At 43.1% G+C, this 21,300-nt stretch overlaps 1 protein-coding gene across 6 annotated transcripts in view; it reads right to left on the reverse strand.

The window, feature by feature from the left end:
- Positions 1-21,300, reverse strand: part of LOC143004089 (unconventional myosin-VI-like) — an 84,070-nt gene that overhangs the window by 12,004 nt on the left and 50,766 nt on the right. For 2 of the 6 annotated variants that reach the window (XM_076154946.1, XM_076154945.1), the window contains exons 21-32: positions 20,160-20,290; positions 19,989-20,066; positions 18,009-18,138; positions 15,198-15,288; positions 14,049-14,199; positions 10,597-10,805; positions 8,840-8,918; positions 5,320-5,480; positions 4,616-4,654; positions 4,206-4,241; positions 2,653-2,691; positions 292-395 (exon numbers count right to left, since the gene is read on the reverse strand). In XM_076154946.1, coding sequence (XP_076011061.1) covers positions 292-395; positions 2,653-2,691; positions 4,206-4,241; positions 4,616-4,654; positions 5,320-5,480; positions 8,840-8,918; positions 10,597-10,805; positions 14,049-14,199; positions 15,198-15,288; positions 18,009-18,138; positions 19,989-20,066; positions 20,160-20,290 — 1,248 coding nt within the window. The remainder of the gene's footprint in view (positions 1-291; positions 396-2,652; positions 2,692-4,205; positions 4,242-4,615; positions 4,655-5,319; positions 5,481-8,839; positions 8,919-10,596; positions 10,806-14,048; positions 14,200-15,197; positions 15,289-18,008; positions 18,139-19,988; positions 20,067-20,159; positions 20,291-21,300) is intronic. The other 4 variants (XM_076154949.1, XM_076154947.1, XM_076154951.1 and 1 more) reach the window with 2 other exon arrangements.

Genomic DNA, 21,300 nt, shown 5'->3' on the forward strand with positions numbered 1-21,300 from the left:
CTGAGTAAACGTGGGAACTTTACAGGGTGGAACTTTACCTGCGATAGGCTCAAGCCCCCTGTGTGACCCTGCATCAGTTGTTCTCCTCGTCCGTTAGCAGATTTCCGATTGAGTTTCAAAAAGCGCAGCAATAACGGATGATTTTTAATTCATATTCCCCACCGGCAGGAGAATCATGTCTGTATCTGAGTAAATGCTGTTTGTGACCCGACTAGCCCTTTTTATTAACGGGAGGCTATTCTCAGAGTGCAAAAAGAAAACAGAAACAGGAAGAAATAATCAAACACTCACCGCAGGAGGTATTGATAGCGTCCCGCAGCTCGGCGTACTTCCATTTACTCAGCTCAAACTTCTTGGCACCTGCAGCCGCCTTAGAGGCCTGAACCTGAGGACCTCTAACAGACGGAACACACAAGAAGGAATGCAGGAAGTCGTCAACGACAACAACAACACAATGCAGCTGTGGACAGTGGGACACAGATGAGGGGATCAGAGGATGGGGTTATCTGATCCAAGTTTCCAACTACTCGGGTCACGCAGGATTTAGAAACTGTTAGCATGTGAAGAAGAACCAGATGGGCGGGGCTCAGAGGGAGTGTTGAGTAGCCGAGTCACAAGGCAAACGTGGAATTAAACATTTATTTGAATGAATATAAATCATATAATCTTTGTCTGAGGTCAGAGCTGGAGCCGTCAAGACTGTTGGGACGCAATGTTCTGTGTGCTGCTTGAACCGAGAGGAAATAAGAAGTTGGCTCTCTAAAGAAAACTTGATTCGGCAAGTAGATGAAGGGTGACTAGAGCGGAAAAGATAACGGAGACTTCACTGTCGAGGACCTGAGGCGCTGGGAAGACGAGGTGGAGGAGCTCTGCTTAAGATTAGTCAGTAGCACTTCTACCTTAATATCACATTTTGGTATTACCATTACTTAGAAAAGTGCTCTGTAAAGCTTAACTATAACTACGGTGATTATGAAAGACAATACTTATGCCGGAATGACGACATAAAGCATTTGGGAAAGAATTGTTTTAAGAACGATTAAGGGTCCGTGTGTGTGTGATTAGTGGCTGTAAAAGGAATCGACCTTGTAAAATATAAAATACTCTTTTTTTTTAAGGAGCTGGTGCATCAGTCCCCTTTCCAGTTGAAATATCAATTTGGTACAAGTCAGACAATTCTGGGCAAGTGTACAAAGTGGCTTTTAAGGTGAACCCCACCCATTTGGCAGTCATTAAAGTGGCACATATACATATATTAATGAAAAGTATATACAGGTTAGGGGGCTTCATCGACTTGTTGACTAATGAGTCGACTACACACAAAGCATTCTTCAGCTCTTCTTCAGTTATTGTGCTTGCTGCTGAGATACATACTGCCTATTGCTCAATGTCAGGACGTTAGCATCCGACAACAGCAAGCTAGCAGACAAATTTCCTTCGTGCTAGTTAGTCGACCAACCTAATCAACATCTAGTCGTGGAAACCCCCGATGCTGGTACATACAGTAGTGTGTATCACAATGAAAGCAAGGACAAAAAGGTCATTTCAGATTAGCAGCGTGGTTGTTAAAAGGAAAAAAAAGGGCGACAATGTATCTACAGAGGGGAATGCGAGCAACATTATTAAAACGCATGCTGTTTCAGTCTCCAGGAAGTTGAAAAGTGGCCTGTGCTGTGACGCCGTGGAGCCGCTCTGGAGTGGCAGCTCACTGTTCAATTATAAATGACCGTTTGACAGTTTAAAGCGTACAGCTCTTCTCCAGCTGTGGGCTTTTGCTGTTGGCATGCTGCTTGCTGCTCTGTGGCGCCGCTGACAAGCCTGATTAATCCGTGACCGGGAGTTGCCCTTTTTAGAATGCCGGGGAGGTTGGAGGAGGACCCTGTGCTCCTTGAACCCCCCTGCTGTTCTCTTATCCTATTGGGTGGCTCCTAGGCTCGTGATTAGTGATGCTGGCCTTGAAACCAGTGAGGCAGCTGTACCCGGTTTCCCATTAGCACACGGTGGCATTGGCATCGACCTACTGTAAGCTGCTGAGCCCTGCAGTCACCTTCTGCTTCTGTTTCCTGTAGCTGTGTGCTGTAGGGAGAGGCGAACTGAGCCAATTAGGTACAGACAGCGGAACAGGGACACCAGGAGGACCCACTGGCAACACCTGACGTCACTCATTCACACTTTTGTCTGAGGAACACCACCAGATAATACCTGGAAACAACAACCTTCTATTTTGAAACTCCCCAAATAACTCCCCAGCTTTTCCTAACTGTCTTATTCTCGTGCGATCATCTCAACATATTTCAAATATAAATCAACCTTTTTGGTATTTTCTATAGAAAGTGCTCACGTTACAACACAAACAAAACGATGCAGCAAATGTTCCAGCAGTTCGAAAAAGCATTCATGCTACATTCCCAAAACAGTAACAACAAAAAAGTAAAGACAGATTTTGATAGGGAATTAACCCTAGGAATCAAATCATCTATTAGATAGGGATCGTAAAATAATCAGCTTGTCTTCTTAGATGATACAATACTTCACATGCTTTCATTTCGACTCAAGTTTTTCAAATTTCTGTTGATTTCCAGGAAAAGAATTGTGTGATTGGTAAGATTTCCACTGAACTGGGTTTATTTAGGAGGAAGGATCTCTACCCACCTAGCCAGGAGTTCAGTCATTTCCTTCGCCATTTCTTCCCTAGAAAGCATAACGGTTCCAGTCCGAGAGTTAGAACACATTGTAGTGCACAGAGGACCGGTTAATGTGATCTCAAAGGGCTTTTCTACAGCTGAACATTAAACCCAAATACTGACTGCAGAGTTGTTCACACCTTGAGCCAGACTGGACTCAGAACTGAAGAAGCCACTTGGATGACTGGTGACCGATAAAAACCAGCTGCCTTAACCACTGCTAGATACTCAATGACCTGTCTGAATGTCGACCTTACTATAATTCTGTGTCCTGTTGTATTTTTAAAGCACCAATTGTGTTGCGGTTAATAGGATTACACACTGCTGCTGTGTATTAAAATTGACAAATTAGACGGCATAACACATTAAACAGGAGAGTGGAGTGTAACCAGCTGGTAAATGAAGTTCTACCATGAATCACGCGGCTAGAGTATCCTGAAAGTGTGTGAAGGTGTAACATGGACTCTGCTACAGGTGACTCATACGATGTGAGGCATCCATTTCAGCTTTCTAAGTGACGTCGGATGTGGGTCACTTCAGGCTGAGTGCAGGGAGATGTGTGGTGGAGGCCAGGAAGTGGTGCTTTACCACCTACTGCAAACAGCGTGCGCCACTACAACCGACAGACACACTGCGTCAACCCGCACCATCCTACTACACACAGGATGAGCTGGTTCAACCTTTCACTGCCGGTGTTTCTGATCAAAGAGGTGGCAAAAACTCTCTAAGCTGTAAGTTATGCGTCTATAAATATATACGTTTACCTTCCTTACACCGCCCTAAGCTGCAGTATAAGACTTGTCAGCGTATAAGGAAATGGAAACGGCAGAATGTTTCATTAGATATGAATGGATGGGGTCTGTAGATATGACACTGTGTAGACTGGAGAACAGATACGAGGCTCGAACATTCGCCTTGAACTAAGGAATGTGGCAGTTACACCCCAAGGTACAGGTGACCCAATTCTGTGTGTTGTGATAAAGAAAATAGTCATAATTTAAAAAAAAGAAATGGAATCAGATCTGTTTTGGGCCACAGTAAATGTGATAGTGTGCAAGAGACGTCTCAGAACGTGACCGTCATCTTAACACACAGACCTGACTTTCTTTACCATTCCGTCTCGCACGTCGCAAGTGAAAAGCTATTTCACCTTGTCGGCCTCAGAGGTGATCATTGCCACTAACTGCTCGAGCTGCGAGAGGCGCTCTAATCCTTCTCTGTCTCCGAGTATAATTAAGTCAACGCGGTGCTTCAGAAAGCAATACGTTGTTTATTTATTTTTCTGTCTCCTTTGTATTCATTGCAGTGTTTTGTTAAACCTTCCGTCTCGGAAACTAAGCCTTCCTTTGTGCGTCTAGCTTGTTTCGGGACTCAACCGTGTACACATAATGAACAGATTAAAGTGTGCAAAATGCAAATGCAAAAATAAATCTGAATTGGGTATCAAAGACTTAAGTGTGAGTGTAAAAACGCAACCATACTGGGCCACAGGTGGCGTTTCGATATGGAGAGGTAACCTACATGGTCAGGCTCTTGAGTTTTGATGGTGCAGCGCCACTGTGAACAGAGGATTAAAGGATTATGAGAAACGGCAGCACTGTAACTCTCTGTACAATAAAGTCAAAACAATCAGGGACGGGAAAAGGTGATTCCTTTTCCAGTCGGATCCGACATGTGATTCTCCTTCCGAACTGATTAATGGACGGATCAACGTGTCCCTAGGGTGATGACAATTACTGCTGTCCTTCAAAGTAAACTCTGAACAATAAAAGTACCCGTTAAAGCGGTGCCACAGTTAGAATAAGCATCTGATTAGAAACAAAGGTGGGGCCGTGTTTAGCTGGCAGATTGTTACAGCATGCACAGTTGTTACAGTTGGAAGGGTCAAAAGCAAAGGATCGGGATGAAAGTGTTAAATCGGCACGTCTTACGCTGCTCTCTCGGGGGACGATGGCACTGAGGAGCCGTTACTGGTAGAAGAAAGAAGAAGAAAAAGTGGTTATACACATATGATCCGTGGAGGAAGAGGAGGAAGTCTTTCACCCAAGATATTACAGGAGTGTGAGGTTTCTTCGGTGTGTTAAAGGGGACATACACCTTTTATCTTCCCATTTTATAGTCTTAAATGGCAGGGAGTGTGTGTGTGTGTCCGACTAGGTTGACTCTGGGCGCTTATTCGATGTTTGAGGAGTAATACAAACTTGCAATTGTATGCTCATTGTCCTGTCAAATGTTTTACTCAATACAAATATCCAATAAGAACTGAAACGATTAAAAAAAGGATTCGAAATCATTGTCGCGACATTAACTCAATCTATTCATGTATAAATGAACATTAGTATGAAACACTGTTATTGGATTTTTTAAACTTTCAAAATATCAATACTGCTATTAAAATAATCCACTACGAGTTGTGGTCCACCCTTTTTTTTGACTCGTCCTCCATCAGCTCGATGAAACAGAGGTCCTACTACATGAGATTACATCATGATCTCTGCACTTACCGCCGCTCCCTGCTGCCGGAGGGCTACCAGTATCGATTTCACAGTATCAAAAGGTCAAAAAGAGAATTAAAGGCAGACAGAAGACTGATGCTGTAGTTATTTGTCTGAAAGCCGTGGTTGTGTGTTTGTACCTGCGCAGGCCCGAGTCGTTCTGGACCTCCTCTGGTATGAGCTCCGCCTCGCTCTGAGCGATCCTCAGAGCCAGCTCCCTGTCCCTCCTCTCCTGCTCCAGGATGGTCTGCCGGGACACCTCCTCCTCCCGCTCTGCCAACATCTGCTGTTCCATTTCCAGCTGAATACACAGAAACACACAGGTGCAACGGCATGACCTACGTGCTCCAGACCTGTGGAGTCACTGTGATGTCCGATTCCCTGTGCTACCTTCAAGCACCTACCTGTAGTGTTTAACATATGTCCAGGAATTTGTGTTTGAGCAATTTGCAAATATAAAACTCAAAACTACATAGAACTCACTCTCTCACACACACACACACACACACACACACACACACACACACACACACACACACACACACACACACACACACACACACACACACACACACACACACACACACACACACACACACACACAGTTTAACCTTCCTTCATACAGGGTAGGTCACGAGCGGCTGTCAGGGGGATAACCTACAGCCCGGCTCTGTAGATCATTGTGTTCATTAAAGGAGGAACGGAGCGAAGGTGGTGGGCGGGGCCAAGCAGAATGATTAATGGACTCGTTCACACCTCTCTTTATACGACAACCTCCGTAAGTCAAATTGCTTCTTGACCACAGCGGGGAAGGACACAAGGAAATGCGGTCGGCTCATTACCTGAAATTAATCATTCTTTAGATCTGCATTGAGCGATTCTTTTGCTTTTTTATATTAACAGTGACTCTGGGATATGTAGGGGTCGCTGCTACTGAGGGAACAAGTTATCAGCCTGTAGCTCAGACAAAAGGAAGGTTAGAGAATATCAGACCAAAGGTAAAAAAAAAGAGCAAACATTCGTCTTAATGAAGTGATGTAAAATAAAGTATACACACACACACTGTGTACATACACATGCATACTGTATGTAGACATTGGTTTCAAAAAGTGTTCAGACCTGTTCACGTTCTACAGGCTTTGTGTTGTAGATTTAATGGATACAATTGCCTTTCTTACCCATGAATCTACACGCACTAACCCATAATGACAAAGTGAAAACATTTTTCCAACTTTTTGCCAATTCAAAAACTGAAATCTCTCTTTTACTTCAATATTCCGACTCTTGTTGGAATATTTCAGTAAAAGAGAATTTGAAGTGACTTCAAATTCTGGTCAGGCGCATCCTGTTTGCTATCCTTGATGTGTGTCTAGAAGTCTACTAGTGGCAAATTGAATTGTTGTACATAGTTTAGAAAGGCACACGGTTGTGTATAAAAGGTCCCACAATTCACACTGCATGTCGGGACAAAAACAAAGCCATGAAGTGCTAAGAACTCTCTGTAGCTCTCTGCAATAAAATAGTGGCAAGGCATAGATCAGGGCAAAGGTATAAACCAGTTCCCAAAGCTTTAAGTGTTCCCAAGAGCACAATGGCCTCAATAATTGTGAGATGGAAGAAGTTTAGAAACACAAAGACTCTTTCTAGAGGTGGCTGTCCGGCCAAACTGAGTAACTGGGCAAGAAGGGCCGAGGTCAGGGAAGTGACCAAGAATCCAAAGCTCACCAAAACAGAGCTTTGGGAGCCAGCTGGCAGGACGTCCATCTAAGAAGGAGTTTGGAGGACTAATTCTCGGGTATGATAAGACACAACGTAACTCTTTGGGCAGAACTACAGGCACTCACCACCTGGCAAACACCACACCTACTGTGAGGCTATGAGTTTCTCAGCAGAAGCAACCGAAACAATTACTGTAGCAAAGTATTGTATTTACTCTTCTTTGATACGTTACACCACTGCTCATATTCTGTCAATAGTTCAGCTCAAAAAAGTTAGTTTTGTATTTTGCTGAAGTTTTCTACCACATATGGGCCATAACTATCAGTGTGTGGAAAACAGAGAAATAACAATCCTAAATTTCTGAGCGTGATGGCTTCTCCTCTCCCCCGTCTGTGAAACACTGCAGTGGGAGTCATGAATATTTAGAGAGGACCGAGCGTGCTGTGAAACCCGATGACAGCCGTGCGTTAGTGGAGGAGGTAGCCCCCACTGGGGCTCCGGGCCCCTGGCCAGCCGCTTTGATCTGAACGACCAGCACTCACTGCTAAAAGCAGCACTTGATCTGAACCGATGCTCTGGGGTCCCAACGGAAACCAGTTGCCACGGTAACAGATGGACAGAATGCCAATATGCTAGATGACAACCATGAAACCCTGTAACTTTGTGAACTATAAAAACCCTCTCAAACACGCTCACACAAAAAGCACAATGTGTCGGCATTTTTGACTTCAACAGAAATATGCATGTGCAAGTATGACAGTAAAAATGTGTGTGTATGTCAACTATGCATTGAATTCATTCAATCCCTAGAATGATGAAGTGCTTCACTATCCGTTATAAAAGTATTAAAGTAATCATTATTTTTTTCTGCTGATTTCCTTTGTGTACAAATAGTTTGTAAAGTGGAGGACAGGAATGCAAGTGTGCAAGAATAATTTTCGTCTCGCCTTCTATTTTTCTTTTCATACTCAATTTAATTCATAAGATATTCAAAGCATCTGCTATAATGGATGCAATTTCTAAAAATGCTTTCACGTAAACTTTAAAGCTTTTGTTTCAAGAAGTTATCCTCTCTAATAATTAGACATGTAGAAAACTGCTGAGTTTGGAATAAACGTGCAGAGTTTCACAAGCCAAAATTAGTTTTTTGTGTCAACTAAAAACTATAAAAATTACTCGAGACTCCAAAGAGGAAACCAAGTCTCAATAATCACCCAGTGTCCGTGACTTTTCTAGTCCTTCACACAAGGATGGTATAAAACATATAAACGCACCCAGAGAGAGGGCGAGCGACGGTGACACAGCAGGCCATTAGACACAGTGATGGACAGAGATAAAATGTGGTGATGTTCTTGCCAGAGGAGCTCGAAGTGGATTAGAGGGCATAAAGCTGTTACTGGGGAGGATTCAGGACTTTGCCTCTGTTGTCCTCGAAGACAAACCTCTGACTATGTGAACAAACGCAGGGACACAAACCCTTTGTTCCATTTTTTTCCTGCTTTCACACTTTTGACTTCTTTGTGAAAACCTTATTTCCTTGGGGAGACTGGTTATAAATAGTCCTGGCTTCACTATCTGGACATTCTTTGTGACACAATTATATTTATGGACCAACATCTGTCAGGAACTCTGTGACCTAGCGAATGGCTCGTGTTTGGACAGAGTAGAGAATTGGTGAAACTGAAATGTCAAGCAGGAGTTCTTGTGAGATCCATTGTGATTACATCGCTGCTCTAATGAATAAAAATCAATAACAACAGACGATGCCTAAAATAATGGTGACATTAGTTGGAAGAAACATGTGATAGGCTCAAAACTAATCAGTCTATCCAATATGGTATACAACAGCTTGTAGGTCCATTTATTTGAACTTTTTTCCCCTTTAACTTTTTACACAGCGACAAGTTTCTTCTGTATGAATGGGGCCACAGCAACACGCACCTGAATTCTCTTCTCCTCCTCATCCCTTATCTTCCTCTCCTCCTCTTCCTGCTTCCTCTTCAGCTCCATCTCCGATTTCCTGACGCGGCAAAGAGAAGGAGTCACAAGACGAGGAGAGAGGAGGACAGAAAGATAAAAGTACAGTCATAAGCAGAGATAAAGGAAGCATTAATGAACGGAGACAGAAAGAAAAAGGAGAAAGAGACAAGAGCGGGAGATGGAGGAAGAAGAAAGAGCAGCACAGAGCCGAGCAGAGGGAGGTGACACGTGAAGAAATATTCACAGAGAAGGTCAAACAGGTGGAGAGGGAAAGAGAAACAAAGACGGATAACAGAGAAGAGGCAGATGAATACAGGCAGAGATGGGGCATAGAATGAGAGAGAGAGACAAATGAATTCAATTCAATTAATATCATCATAAACCATTCTCATTCATCCTCTCCAGTCTAAAGTTACATTTGCAATTTTACTTTTGCTTAATTTTAAGGCATCTTTTGTTGTTGTTTACAGAGTGAGTGTGAAGGACACGATCAAAAATGGATCACCATAAAATCTTCATTGCAAAATCTGTTTTCTTTTAGTCGATTTGTAAATTGTCTCCCTGTAACGGTTTTTACTTTCACCTATTTATTCTTGTTCTATGCTGACAGAACACTTTCGGAACAGAACGGTGACATTGTGGTCCTCGAGGAGTTAGAGGTCATACTGCCACTGCGCACTGTACATTTATCTCTATAGGAACGATGGCTTGATGCCTTAAATAAAAACAAACACAATGTTCTGCTAGCGCTAAGGTTATGATATTTACGGCATCGGCGTCGGTGTCTGCTGGGAGAAACTTCCTGTGGCAGACGAGCCTTAAGAATCTCTCTCTAATAATGTAGATTAAAGCAACACAGGAAAAAGGGTAGATCATATGAAATAAGGTATTATGGGGTCGCTGACTTTGATAAAGGTCTTTTGATGCGGGCAAAAGCCAAAGCTAATACTCTTCTTCTTCTTTTTTCTCTTTCCTGGGAGGATGACCTTCAGTGCAGTGACCTTCAGGTGAATCTTGGGAGTTCATAACTTGCCAGAGGAGGAGCAGAGGAAGCCAGCGCAGGCCATAAAATTTGGGCTGTCGTCTCTAATGTCTTACATTAGCGGGTAGTGGTTTGTGACGGGCACAATGGCCTCCATCAGTCCTCCTAAAAGACTTTCCATGCCAATGAAAGGCGGGCGGAGTCTCAGAGTGACGAACACGCCTGCCAGAATCAGGGCAGGAAAATGAAAATTCTCCCCCCGTAGCCGTGTGTGGTGCTCGACAGATTCAGAACCTCGAGGAGCCACTTATATCTATAATTTATAAAATAGAGAAGGACGTGTGAAGGCTAGCTGCCCGTCTGCGGGAGACTTAAGTTTGAACCAAGAAAATGAATTGCAAATTTGAGCCTCCCAGTTGTACAACATGGCCTCAAATTACAAAATCCTTCCCTGAAATTGGTAAACTGAGCAGGCGATCTAGTTAAAGGGGAAATATTTGTAATAGATGTGTGTAGTAGAGTAGCCTCTCGTGTTTGGACCCAATGTAAGCTTGTTAGAAATATAGTTTGCTTCCTCCCTTATTAAGAAAAAAGTGAATGATAGTTCTTAGTACTTTAGTGGCATTTACAGGGTTAAACCACACCACATCCCTCTTATTATACTCCGTCTTCATATATAAGTATTTCCAATCTTCTCCATGACCCATACTTCCAACCTCAAACCCCTCCCACTTACAGTCGCCTGTCCGCCTCCTCCTGCTTGCGATGCAGCTCCTCCTCCTCCCTCCTCTTCTTCTCCCGCTCCATCTCCTCCTCGATGCGTTTGAGTCGCTCCCTCTCCTCCTCCTCCTTCTTCTTGTTCTGCATGTCGATCAGCAGCTTCTCCGACCGGCTCACCAGGGCTCGGTACTCGTGGTCGATATCCAGCCGGGACATGATGGTGCACTGTTTAGAGGGGCGGACACAAGACACAAGACAGAATGATCCCGCTGGACGACAGGCAACATGGCAGCTGAAAGGTTCGAAAAGGAGTTTAAACCGTGCTGATAGAAACATTAACATGATAAATGAGCTGAAACAACAAAGCAAAAGGCACTACAGGGGATAATTTCACCTTATTCCCTCAGGATTCACCAGGTCATTTATTTTATATCAGAGGATGTGAACGCTATAGTTGTAAATGTGTATCTGCCCCATAACACAGCAACATCGAAGCAAAATGTCTTTATAAAAAGGTAAAAAGTAAGCTATTGAACTACTGTACAGTTATAATCAACAGTGAAGAGATGTCTGAGGGATTAGATATCTAACAACACGCTTTAAAGCCTAATAGCAACAATTAAGCAACACCTAAACCATGGGATTATACTCTGACGCAAGCAGTGTTGCTCTATTGCCTTATGTCAATCTGAGGGTTTAAACCTTTATACTCAGGGGGGTTTCACTGTGGTATGCGTGTGTGTGAGGGACACGTGGAGCAGAGAGGCAAAAACTGCTCCATATAAATCAACTGACTAATCAACTGAAGGACGTTTTTTATTGATCGGTAACACGTGTGAACGCAATACAATATAAAACATCGCCCAGATTTAATACCGCACTAATTAATTGCCGGACAGAAAACAGGTGTTCATTTTTTGCGTGATTGTGTTTTATGAGTAGCTTTTCTATGTAACATGTAAATGAGGAAAATAGTGTGGTAACGTCTCTTTCAGCACAAGCTGGTAATAGACGTTTATGAATGAGGGTGTGTGTGAAAGGTTGTGTGTGAAAGGTGAAAGGAACAGCAATAAGTGGTGACAATGGTGATCAAGGCCAAGTGTAAAGACTCAAAACACCTGAGACACACTATATGAACCATTTTGTAACCCCTCAGCAGAAACTGGTATTATAAGGAACCTTCCATGAGGTGAATTCATTTTCTTCATCTTATATAACCTGCTTAGAAGGTCAATCAGCTTTGACAATCGCCGCATAAGACATAACATCTTTGAGAATGTTCCTGTTCTTATTCGACGATTAAAAGATAAGCTGGTTGCTACGGGAACAGTGAGCCTCACGACTTGCTGTATATTCTAATCTTTGGGAGCACATGATGTCTGACAAACACGGCTGAGAAGGAAATCTGAGGAAGGAAAATATGTTGCTGTGTCATGGTGGATGAAAAATTCATGCACATCTGCTTTGGCTGCGGTAATTCCCTCTAAACGCCAAACAACACAGCTCCTGGGTGGAGTTTGATATGAAACAAGCATCTCCCCAAGAACAAACAAGGGTTTGATACTTTAATCTGACGTGGATTGTGCCGTCACACTCTTTCCGTACAAACAAAATTCACTGTCAGTAAAAGTAGCAAATTTATTCAGGTTTAATTGCAACCATTATTAGGACAATGAAAGCCTCATCAACGAGGGTCAATATTCCGGAATACTCCTGCGCATAATAAGTAATACTGTTCTATCTATTCATCCCTCTACTTTATATCACACACACACACACACACACACACACACACACACACACACACACACACACACACACACACACACACACACACACTTTGTATATTCATTCTGGGGGAGAAGTCCTGACTTGGATTCTGTCTGCAAACACGTTCTCATTACATCAGAACACAACTCTAAGTCACCGTCAGTCTTTCAGACGGAAACCGGAGCGAGGTTTAATTTCACGCCGTCAATAACCTTCGACGAGTAGGTGTTACTTTATTCAAAATGGTGGGCCATCTTATTCTTCAAACTTAATTCCTCATATGTCCCTGCCTGTCAGGTGGGCAGACAGCATAACAAAGGGCTTCGAAAAGTACAAATACTGACTTTCACTCTCTCCCTCTACCCTTTTTTCACTGCAGGGGATCGGTTTGAAGTGATTTCGGACCCATGGCTCTATGTTCCTATGCGCCCGGAGGTTGTTGTGGTTAAAGTTTTTACACGGCGCGTGAGGAGGAAAACAAGAGAGGACATTGAGATAAACGACACAGGTTGCCGCTGTGCGCCGTTTCGCTAATCGGATTTTAAACTTAATTTTCTAAATAAGCACTGATAATTCCCCGGATTTTAATAAGGAAAAGATAATGATCCCTAATTAGAGGACATGAAGGTTTTCCCAACAGAACATACACTTAAAGGCTGAATTAGCCATTATGTTAAGACTAACTTGAAGAGGTTTGTGTCGTAAACAGCACAAAATGACCAAAATGATGAGTCAAACATGTAAACATAGGCTCCCGTTGGTTTATACATACTGTATATACCAGGATTGAGCGTTTTGCTGTATCTCATACACCACCAAACACCAATTGTGCCTCCAGCTGTTTGGTTTTCTAACAACACAACACGCAGACAGACGCAGCTGAACAACTGTCCTGTGCAAATGACACAGATTATTGCAACCTATTAAGCTATTAAACGAAAGAGTTTTAATGTTGTGGTTTGACAGTATTGGCCACAGAAACCGGTGGGTAAAATGCGACACCAGAGGGGGGAAAGACTTTATGGATTTAGTGTGTTAAAAGAGATTTATTCTTGTTTACATGAGGATTTAGGGACGGCACTTTTTCCAGAAATTGGCCAAAACCTAGCAGAGCGAACCGTTAGATTTTGGCGAAGCATTCAGTGATAAGAATCATACGGGTCTTGAGTTTACAAACCCAATTGCATTTGTGATAGGTTGCACCCAAAGGCACTGTAGGACTGATGTAGAACTAGCTTCCATTCGTCTGTCTGCAGGATCTGGCAAAAACAGGCCTGGCTTCTGTTTAAGAACCACAGCTGCACGTTTAATTTGTCAGTCGGCGCTCTAATGTGGGGTTTGAATGTATATTTCTCATCTGTCGGTATGTCCGGGTGTATATTCATAATGACCCGTTTGATGGAATTGCCGTCAAGAGTGGTCGATATCTAGATTAAAAATGTCACATCGGTCAGCATGGAAGTCTGTTCCCACACCTGGGCTGCGTGCTCGCCCTGCACAAGAGTTCAACCTTTTGTCCTTTCATTTTAAAGTCATGGTTGTGGTCACGGTGGCTAGAATACTGAATGTTTCCTATTACAAATACCCATAATCCACTGCATACCTACTTTGATTGTCCCAGGCATTTCTCACTTCTGAACCAGGGTTCACTCGGCTCACCTGTAAGATACCACACTGGCCTCTGTCCATCTTACCCACCTTGATTTTGGCCATCAGGGTATCTACGGCGGCCTCTAGCTCCTGGATCTGCTTGCTCATCTCCTGCTTGCCCTCCTTCAGTCCGGCCACCACTTCATTGAAGCGGCTCATCCTGGTTTTCAGGCTGCGCACCTTGACGAGTCCGTCAATCCTGAAGAACAAGGGGCATTTACTTAGTGAGCCGCACAAGGGGAGTTCGATGATCCTCACTTAATTCTGTCAAACCGGTGTGGTGCAGTCGAACTTAGAGACAACTTAGAGCTTAGATAACAAAGTCTTTATCAATCCTAGTTGGGGGAAATGTGAAATGCAGTGAGAAAATTAGAAATATATAAAAGATCCCATGTTCTCACTTTAATTCAGAATCCATTTCTTCAGCTCGGCTCCATTACACTACAACATCATCCATTTGTCAAGCAAACTCAAAACCTCTTAAATACTCAGGCTGAGCCTAAACTTCACCTGCAGCATTGCTACTGCATACACTTAATCACACACACACACACACACACACTCAACAACATCGCCAACGCACCCGAAACACAATCACGCTGGCTATTAGCACGGCCCAGTAGGATTTCAGATAAGACAAAAAAAACAAAAAAAAAAACCCTGTGGATGAAAAAAGATAAAAAACTTTCATCGCTTGTGTTTTTCTTCTTCACCACACCTCCTGCCACCATCTGCCACTCTGCTGTTTACCGGCAAACATCCAAGGTAATAAGCAGAGCTGCATGTGTCACCGGGCGACCGTCTACCCGGCAATGTTTTGTGCGTGTGTGTGCGCGCACGTGTGTGTGTGTGTGTGTGTGTGTCTGCTGAACCACTGCTGAGCTGTGAGAGCACCCAGATAATGAAGAGGGCGAGGAGAAATGAGGATGATGAAGAGAGGGGAGGGGAGGGTACGGAGCAGTGTAAATGGGAGGAATGGAAGAGGAGGAGAGGAGGAAAGGGAATAGAGCAGAGGTGAGAAGAAGCTCAACGCATTTACAGTGTCGTGCTGTGAGAGAGAAGAAAAAAAAGAAGAGAGAAGGAAAGAGAAAGGGAGAGGGAAGGAAAGGAGATTGATAACATGCCGGGAGGATGTAGGGAAGGACAGAGATAGGGGGGAAAGGAGGGAGAGAGAAGAGAGGGGGGAAGGTCACCCACCGAGGTTTGTGCTTCTTCCTGCAGAGCCACATGCGAACCGTCTTCTGCATCTTGATACAGGCGCCCGTCCGGTACAAGATCTTGTTCTTCACTGAGAGGAACACAAATTTGATAACATTTAATCAAAATAACACACACATTCAAATGAATAAAGACTAGACAGACAGATACTGGGAGCCTGAACGGTTTGAGGAATAACACCACAACGGCGTGAACTTCCTCATCAGGCCAGTTATCGCCTGACTCGGTGAATGAGTGGCTTTGTTGCATTTACCCCCTCGGTTTTGGTTTCACACAGACAGTTTTCTAGTGAACCAAAAATACAACAAAAGCCATGTGAGAACACTCGCTGTGCTCGCTCAAAGTGTAAAGAAAGCACTGCACCGGATTTGGGAAATAAAAGTGAAGAATCGGAGAATTGGCATAAGCTCCTGGTAGTAGAGATCTTTTGGTTTCTTGCGCGCAGGTACGAATGCATCAAGCAAACACACACTCAGCAATCTGTAAAGGCGCATACCAATGAGCAGTGGTAGACCACAAGAGAGAGAGAGAGAGAGAGCTTGGAGTGAAGTCAAGAAGTTGCTGCCTTCCTCTCTTAATCTTTGTCTCTCCCTCCTCTGTTTCTCTGCGTCTCCTCTGTGTTTCGATTCTAATAAAACGAATTGAATTTGCCATGAAATTCCGTGGGAGCCGAGCGCCTTCTCTCCTATATAAACCAGAGCGGACAGACATCTGCTGCAGAGCCCTGTCACACTCCTCCTACCTGCTGCGGTGTGCGCCTCAGTATACGCCACACACCCGCGAGTTTGGGAGCACTCACAGACAAGAGTGCGTGCGTGTGTGTGTGTGTGTGTGTGTGTGTCAGTGGGTGTGCGTGGACCGTGACATGGTTGTGCGCTCGGCAAAACAGGGTGGTAAAAAACTGACTAAACCGTGTAGGTGTGAAAAACACCTTACAGTCACAGTAGAGAAGAGAAACTAGAAGGCCTGCACACCTTCTGAGGCTGAGCAAAGCTAGATAAGATGTGTCGTGTTTCAATGATATACAGAAGAACTGACGAACAATTCTTTCTTCTGCAGACAAAATACTGTTGCTATAGATTCACTAAATTTGTGATGAGCACCTTGAACAGCTTTTGAATACACGGTTTCATATCATGACCGTCCAAAACTGCAAAATGTGTCGGACTGTTTGGTCAATATGCTTATCTACAATTTGATTTCTTCCTTTGCAAAGTTGGCAGCACTGAAGCTTCATCTGCTAGGCCAATAATGCAGATTGGAATTGAGCGAGAGAGAGGGCGAGCGAACGAGTGAGGTAGCGAGAGAGATAATGAGCTCAGGATCTTTTTACGTTCTTTCAACTTTATTTTTGAATATCTTTTACTAGAGTTTAAACTTGAGATTCATATCTTACATTATCCAAATATGGTGCACAGATGATGTTTTAATTATGTAACTCTCCTTCACATATTCATTGGGTTTTTTTGTATCTACTGCCTTTATCTGTTTTTAGAACAATGTCAAACTTTATGGCTAGGATAAATTCCTTTCTTTAATGTGGTGTGCTTTGCCAAACTTTGCTGCCAATACAGCTCATTTCCAATGTGATCAATAAATACAGAGATGGAGAGAGGGAGAGGGAGAGAGAGAGAGAGAGAGAGAGAGAGAGGAATTGAGACACACAGGCCGATAAGGGCATGATCTCAAGTAAAACCAATGCAAACCGTGAAGCGTTCTGGCAGTTCCTTCCTCCATTTTGGGCAGAATTACCGTTAAGTTTGAAGGCAAAATACCAACTAAAGTCATTGGGGGCAGTTATTTCACCTTTTATGAACTTGTGGCAGCAGTGCAGCAACAATGACAAATGACAGAAAGGTTTGGAGGAGAAGCTGATCAATCACCGTAGGATTTTCTTAAATGGATCACGTACCACTCACATTGTTGCGGCTGACAGCTGCTTTCTGAGTAGATAAGCAAAATGCTGAGCGCAGCACAATCAACAAAAGTAGTTTTTAAGGGATGATTTGTTATGGCCCTCACATTGCCCTTAGTAGATTAAGTATTTAATCCTCCAGACTGACACAGAGTATGCAGCTGGTGAGCGAGCAACATCGCCTAATAGCAAATGTGTGCAGAAGTGTAGTTACGGTAAAAACGAGTATAAATGAAGCAATGGAGAACAGTCCATCTGAAACAAAATAATTCCCCTCTGAGATTATTATTAGTTACAATATGAAAGGTAACACTTTAAGATAATGATTGTAATGTACCTATGCTTCCATCACGAGGTCAAAGGTCAATGCTGTTTGTGTCATTTGTCCTACCAAAGCCAATGTGAAATGCATTTTCGGACTGATTTACACTCACATAAGTGTATACTGCAATAATCAATCGATATATGAAATTAATCAATCCAGGCTTTTCACTTTTGTCAAATAGTGTTCAGTCCGACTGTGAAGCCACAGTAATTGAGCCGTCACCGGAGGGTAAAAGACATAAATCAGCTGCAGTGCAATGGGAATGTCCAATGTTTCGTTTGATATTTGCTACTCCTGTTTGTGTGTGCATGTGTGTGTGTGTTAGTGTTTGCGCGCGCGTGTGTGTGTGTGTGTGTGTTGGAAGGATTTCTCCAAAGCTATTTAAGATAAGGTGGATGAAAAGTTACGGTATAGCACAGGACGCATTTTTTATACGTACTGTATTTCTCACATCTTCGTCTCATAACACAATGATTTGTGGACGACGATGAAGATTTTCAATCATTTTCCCAACATTTTGCCCCAAACACATTGATGACATGCTTCTTACGTTTGATGACAGACAGCCCGCACCACTGAACCTTCTTCCAGCGGCTGTGGATGAGCCATGTGTTCACCTTCTTCACCAGCTCTGCCAGGTGATCTGGGTCAGACTTCATAATCTGGTCAAACTCTGCAAACTGAAGATGAGAGGACATTATGCAACCTATATTTATATTATTCATAAACCATATTTTTCTTCTATAGGCCAGCTGTGGTAGATATCAATTCTGGTGTCAGGGCTCATGCTTGGGCCATGACACATTTTCATGAGAGCTACAACTGAAAATCCTGCTGATTATTCAGTATATAAGTGGCTTTGAATGACTAGAATTGGGAGCATGCTTATGTTCCCTCAGCCCTATGTTCCCTCAGCCCAATGGTCCCACAGCCCTATGTTCCCTCATTTCTAAGATCTTTTTCAAAATTAGGCCCTATGTTCCCTCAGCCCTATGTTCCCTAATCCTAACCCTAACTCTAACCCTAAGAAATGAGGGAACATAGGGCCTAATTTTGAAAACAATCTTAGAAATGAGGGAACATAGGGCTGAGGGAACATAGGGCCTAATTTTGAAAACAATCTTAGGAATGAGGGAACATAGGGCCTAATTTTGAAATAATCTTAGAAATGAGGGAACATAGGGCTGAGGGAACAAAGGGCCTAATTTTGAAAAAAATCTTAGAAATGAGGGAACATAGGGCTGTGGGACCATTGGGCTGAGGGAACATAGGGCTGGAGAGCGACAGAGTTCTACTACTTCTGTTGGTATAAGACTGTGTATGTGTTTGGTAGGTGTGGGGGTTGGGCTTTCTCTAAAGACCATATCAGCTTATCTCTTCTGTAAACTGCTGCTCAGAATTCAGTGCCAAAGCTTCAATGCTCCTCCTGCTGCTGCTTGTTTTGGAGCAACTTTGGAAGAAGTATTTGTAAAACGTCACAATTACCTTCTGAATAAATATCCATCATGGCCAATCTTGAGTTAAGACGATTTAGGGTCTCAGCTTACTGTCATGAGAAACACATTTACTGTGTACAGTATAACTGGCTTCTGGGATAGCAGTCTGTTATGTTACTATATTATTCTGTATGTAAAAAGACCTTGCTAGAACAATACTGTGGTTATTAAAAACAACAACCTAGTAGTGTTGTTGAATTGGTCCGACTTGATATTTTAGCTTCTTTTTTTAAAATGTAATGTGCTTTACAATTGATGCTAACAGTTAGTTAGCATCAATTGTAACAAGCAATTAAACCTAGCTGAGCTTTTATGTTGTTAAACCACTATTCTGTATTCATCTGTAATAATATATAAAAGGTATCCTTCTCTTTAGCTGAGGTGAATGAAGGCACTATTTAAGTTATATCAGATATGTTTTAAACATGTTAATTGAATATCCATATAATGAAATAATTATCCAGTGTCTCAAACGCATACTTTACTGTATCAGCTTCTGAATTGGTCTGATTCTGGAAACGCTACCCAGCACCGCCCTGAAAAATTGTGAGAATAATTCATCCCTGCTATGTCAGTGTGTTTGTTTTGGCACCTTTCCCTCCGCGACCAAGCATGAGCAGCCTGAAGCGCCCACAGGTACGTGGAGAGTCATTCAATGAAAACATCCAAATTCAGCACATAGAGGGAAGAAGTATTTATTTATTCCTCAGAGCAAACCTACAGTGTCAGTGTTACATTATGTCCTGCTCTGTGTGTGTATTCAGGTACTCGGCTACAAATGCATGCACCCTCACAAAAACCTCTCTGGAAACCTCATGTCTAACCAGACGTGATGAATTATTCATCCGGCCGGGGGAATGAAAAACCCCATCTGTTGGTTCTGGTCCATATGAAAACCTTTTTCCCTCACATCACCTCAGCAGCCAAAATGACAAATGTGAGTTCCTTTGAATCTATTGTGTTTGTTTGAGGGAAGAATAGCTGTATTAGTGAGAGTCTGAGACGGATATAAAGCAGGCTGTCCAGAGACTCACCTTGCCGGGCCGGAAGAAAACTCTGGTCAGCCCAAACTTGTAGTCGTTCTCATTCAGCCCCAGAGCTTTGAATAATGCCTGTAACATGAAGATACACAAACAACGGCAATAAATAGTAGCTGGGCGCTGTATCAGTAATGATAATAGCCTGGATCTGGGGCTTGGACTGACCTTGCAGAAGAGGCGCGGGTCGAGGCGGGTGAGTTTGGGTGGCATGTAATTCTGGTACATGTTGTAGAGTTCATGGAACGGCGCTCTGGAGGGGAAGCCGCCCTGCATGAGGTCCAGCACCGACACCATGCCTAAGGCGGCAAGGAAAGGGTCACAAACAGGATTTCAAACTACAAACTCCAAGTTCCTGCAGCTGCCACAGAGTGAAAACAGGAAATTTGTTTTGTTCATCTTTAACGGATGAAGAAAACTCTTCCGTCATGGTAGTGTGTGTGCGTGCGTGTGAGTGTGTGTGCGTGCGTGTGTGCGCGCCCGTGTGTGTGTGTGTGTGTGTGTGTGTGTGTGTGTGTGTGTGTGTGTGTGCGCGCGCGTGTGTGTGTGTAGTCCTCGCAAGGCTGTATTGCTCATAACACACTAGGAAAATAAACTGCAAGACGATCGCGGATGAAAAATGGAGAGACTACTGCACTATTCTTAGACCACAGTCTATCCAGTGAGAGACATTAAGTTTCACATCTCAGATCCAATATATTGGAACTCAAAACTAATGCAATATTCTAGAACTTTCTTGCCCACATGCCCATATTTTCTCTCACACATGAGCTAGTTTAGCAATGTGGAAATTAAGAGATTAGTGGGAATTTACAAAAGCAGCAAAACTCAAGCTAAACTTCCCCTTTCATCAGTGTAAGAGCATCTTTGTCGGCCTCAGCTCATTTGCGATGAATGCTAAATTCCTCATGTCAAAACCAGGCATTTTTGCAGTGGAGTTAAGATTGACACAATTCATTTAAAGAGCCTTTTGTCATGACATTAGATGACCTACAGTTAGCTCTAGATGGAAAATGAGGGGGTAACAGATGAGCCATTACGAGAGTTGGAATGAATTACAGGATAAAAAATAAGTGTCATACATACGTATAAGTGTTTATATCCTGAATGTGAATTTGTTAATGTTCCCAAAACTTCTGCACTAATTACACTTTAATCCAGACATTGAGATGATGTCTGTTTGCGCTCCATTCATCATGTTACCTGCTGTTTTGCCGGAGCAGTTAATCAATATTAAAGTTGTCGTGATTTTTTTTACAACTCTACCCTTGGAAAGTAGTGTTCTGTTGTGCAAATAGCGGGTTGATCA

The sequence above is a fragment of the Genypterus blacodes genome, unplaced genomic scaffold, assembly GCF_046128005.1.
Source record: "Genypterus blacodes isolate CSIRO-AG114 ecotype Tasmania unplaced genomic scaffold, CSIRO-AGI_Gbla_v1 ptg000064l_1, whole genome shotgun sequence".
NCBI lineage: Eukaryota > Metazoa > Chordata > Actinopteri > Ophidiiformes > Ophidiidae > Genypterus > Genypterus blacodes.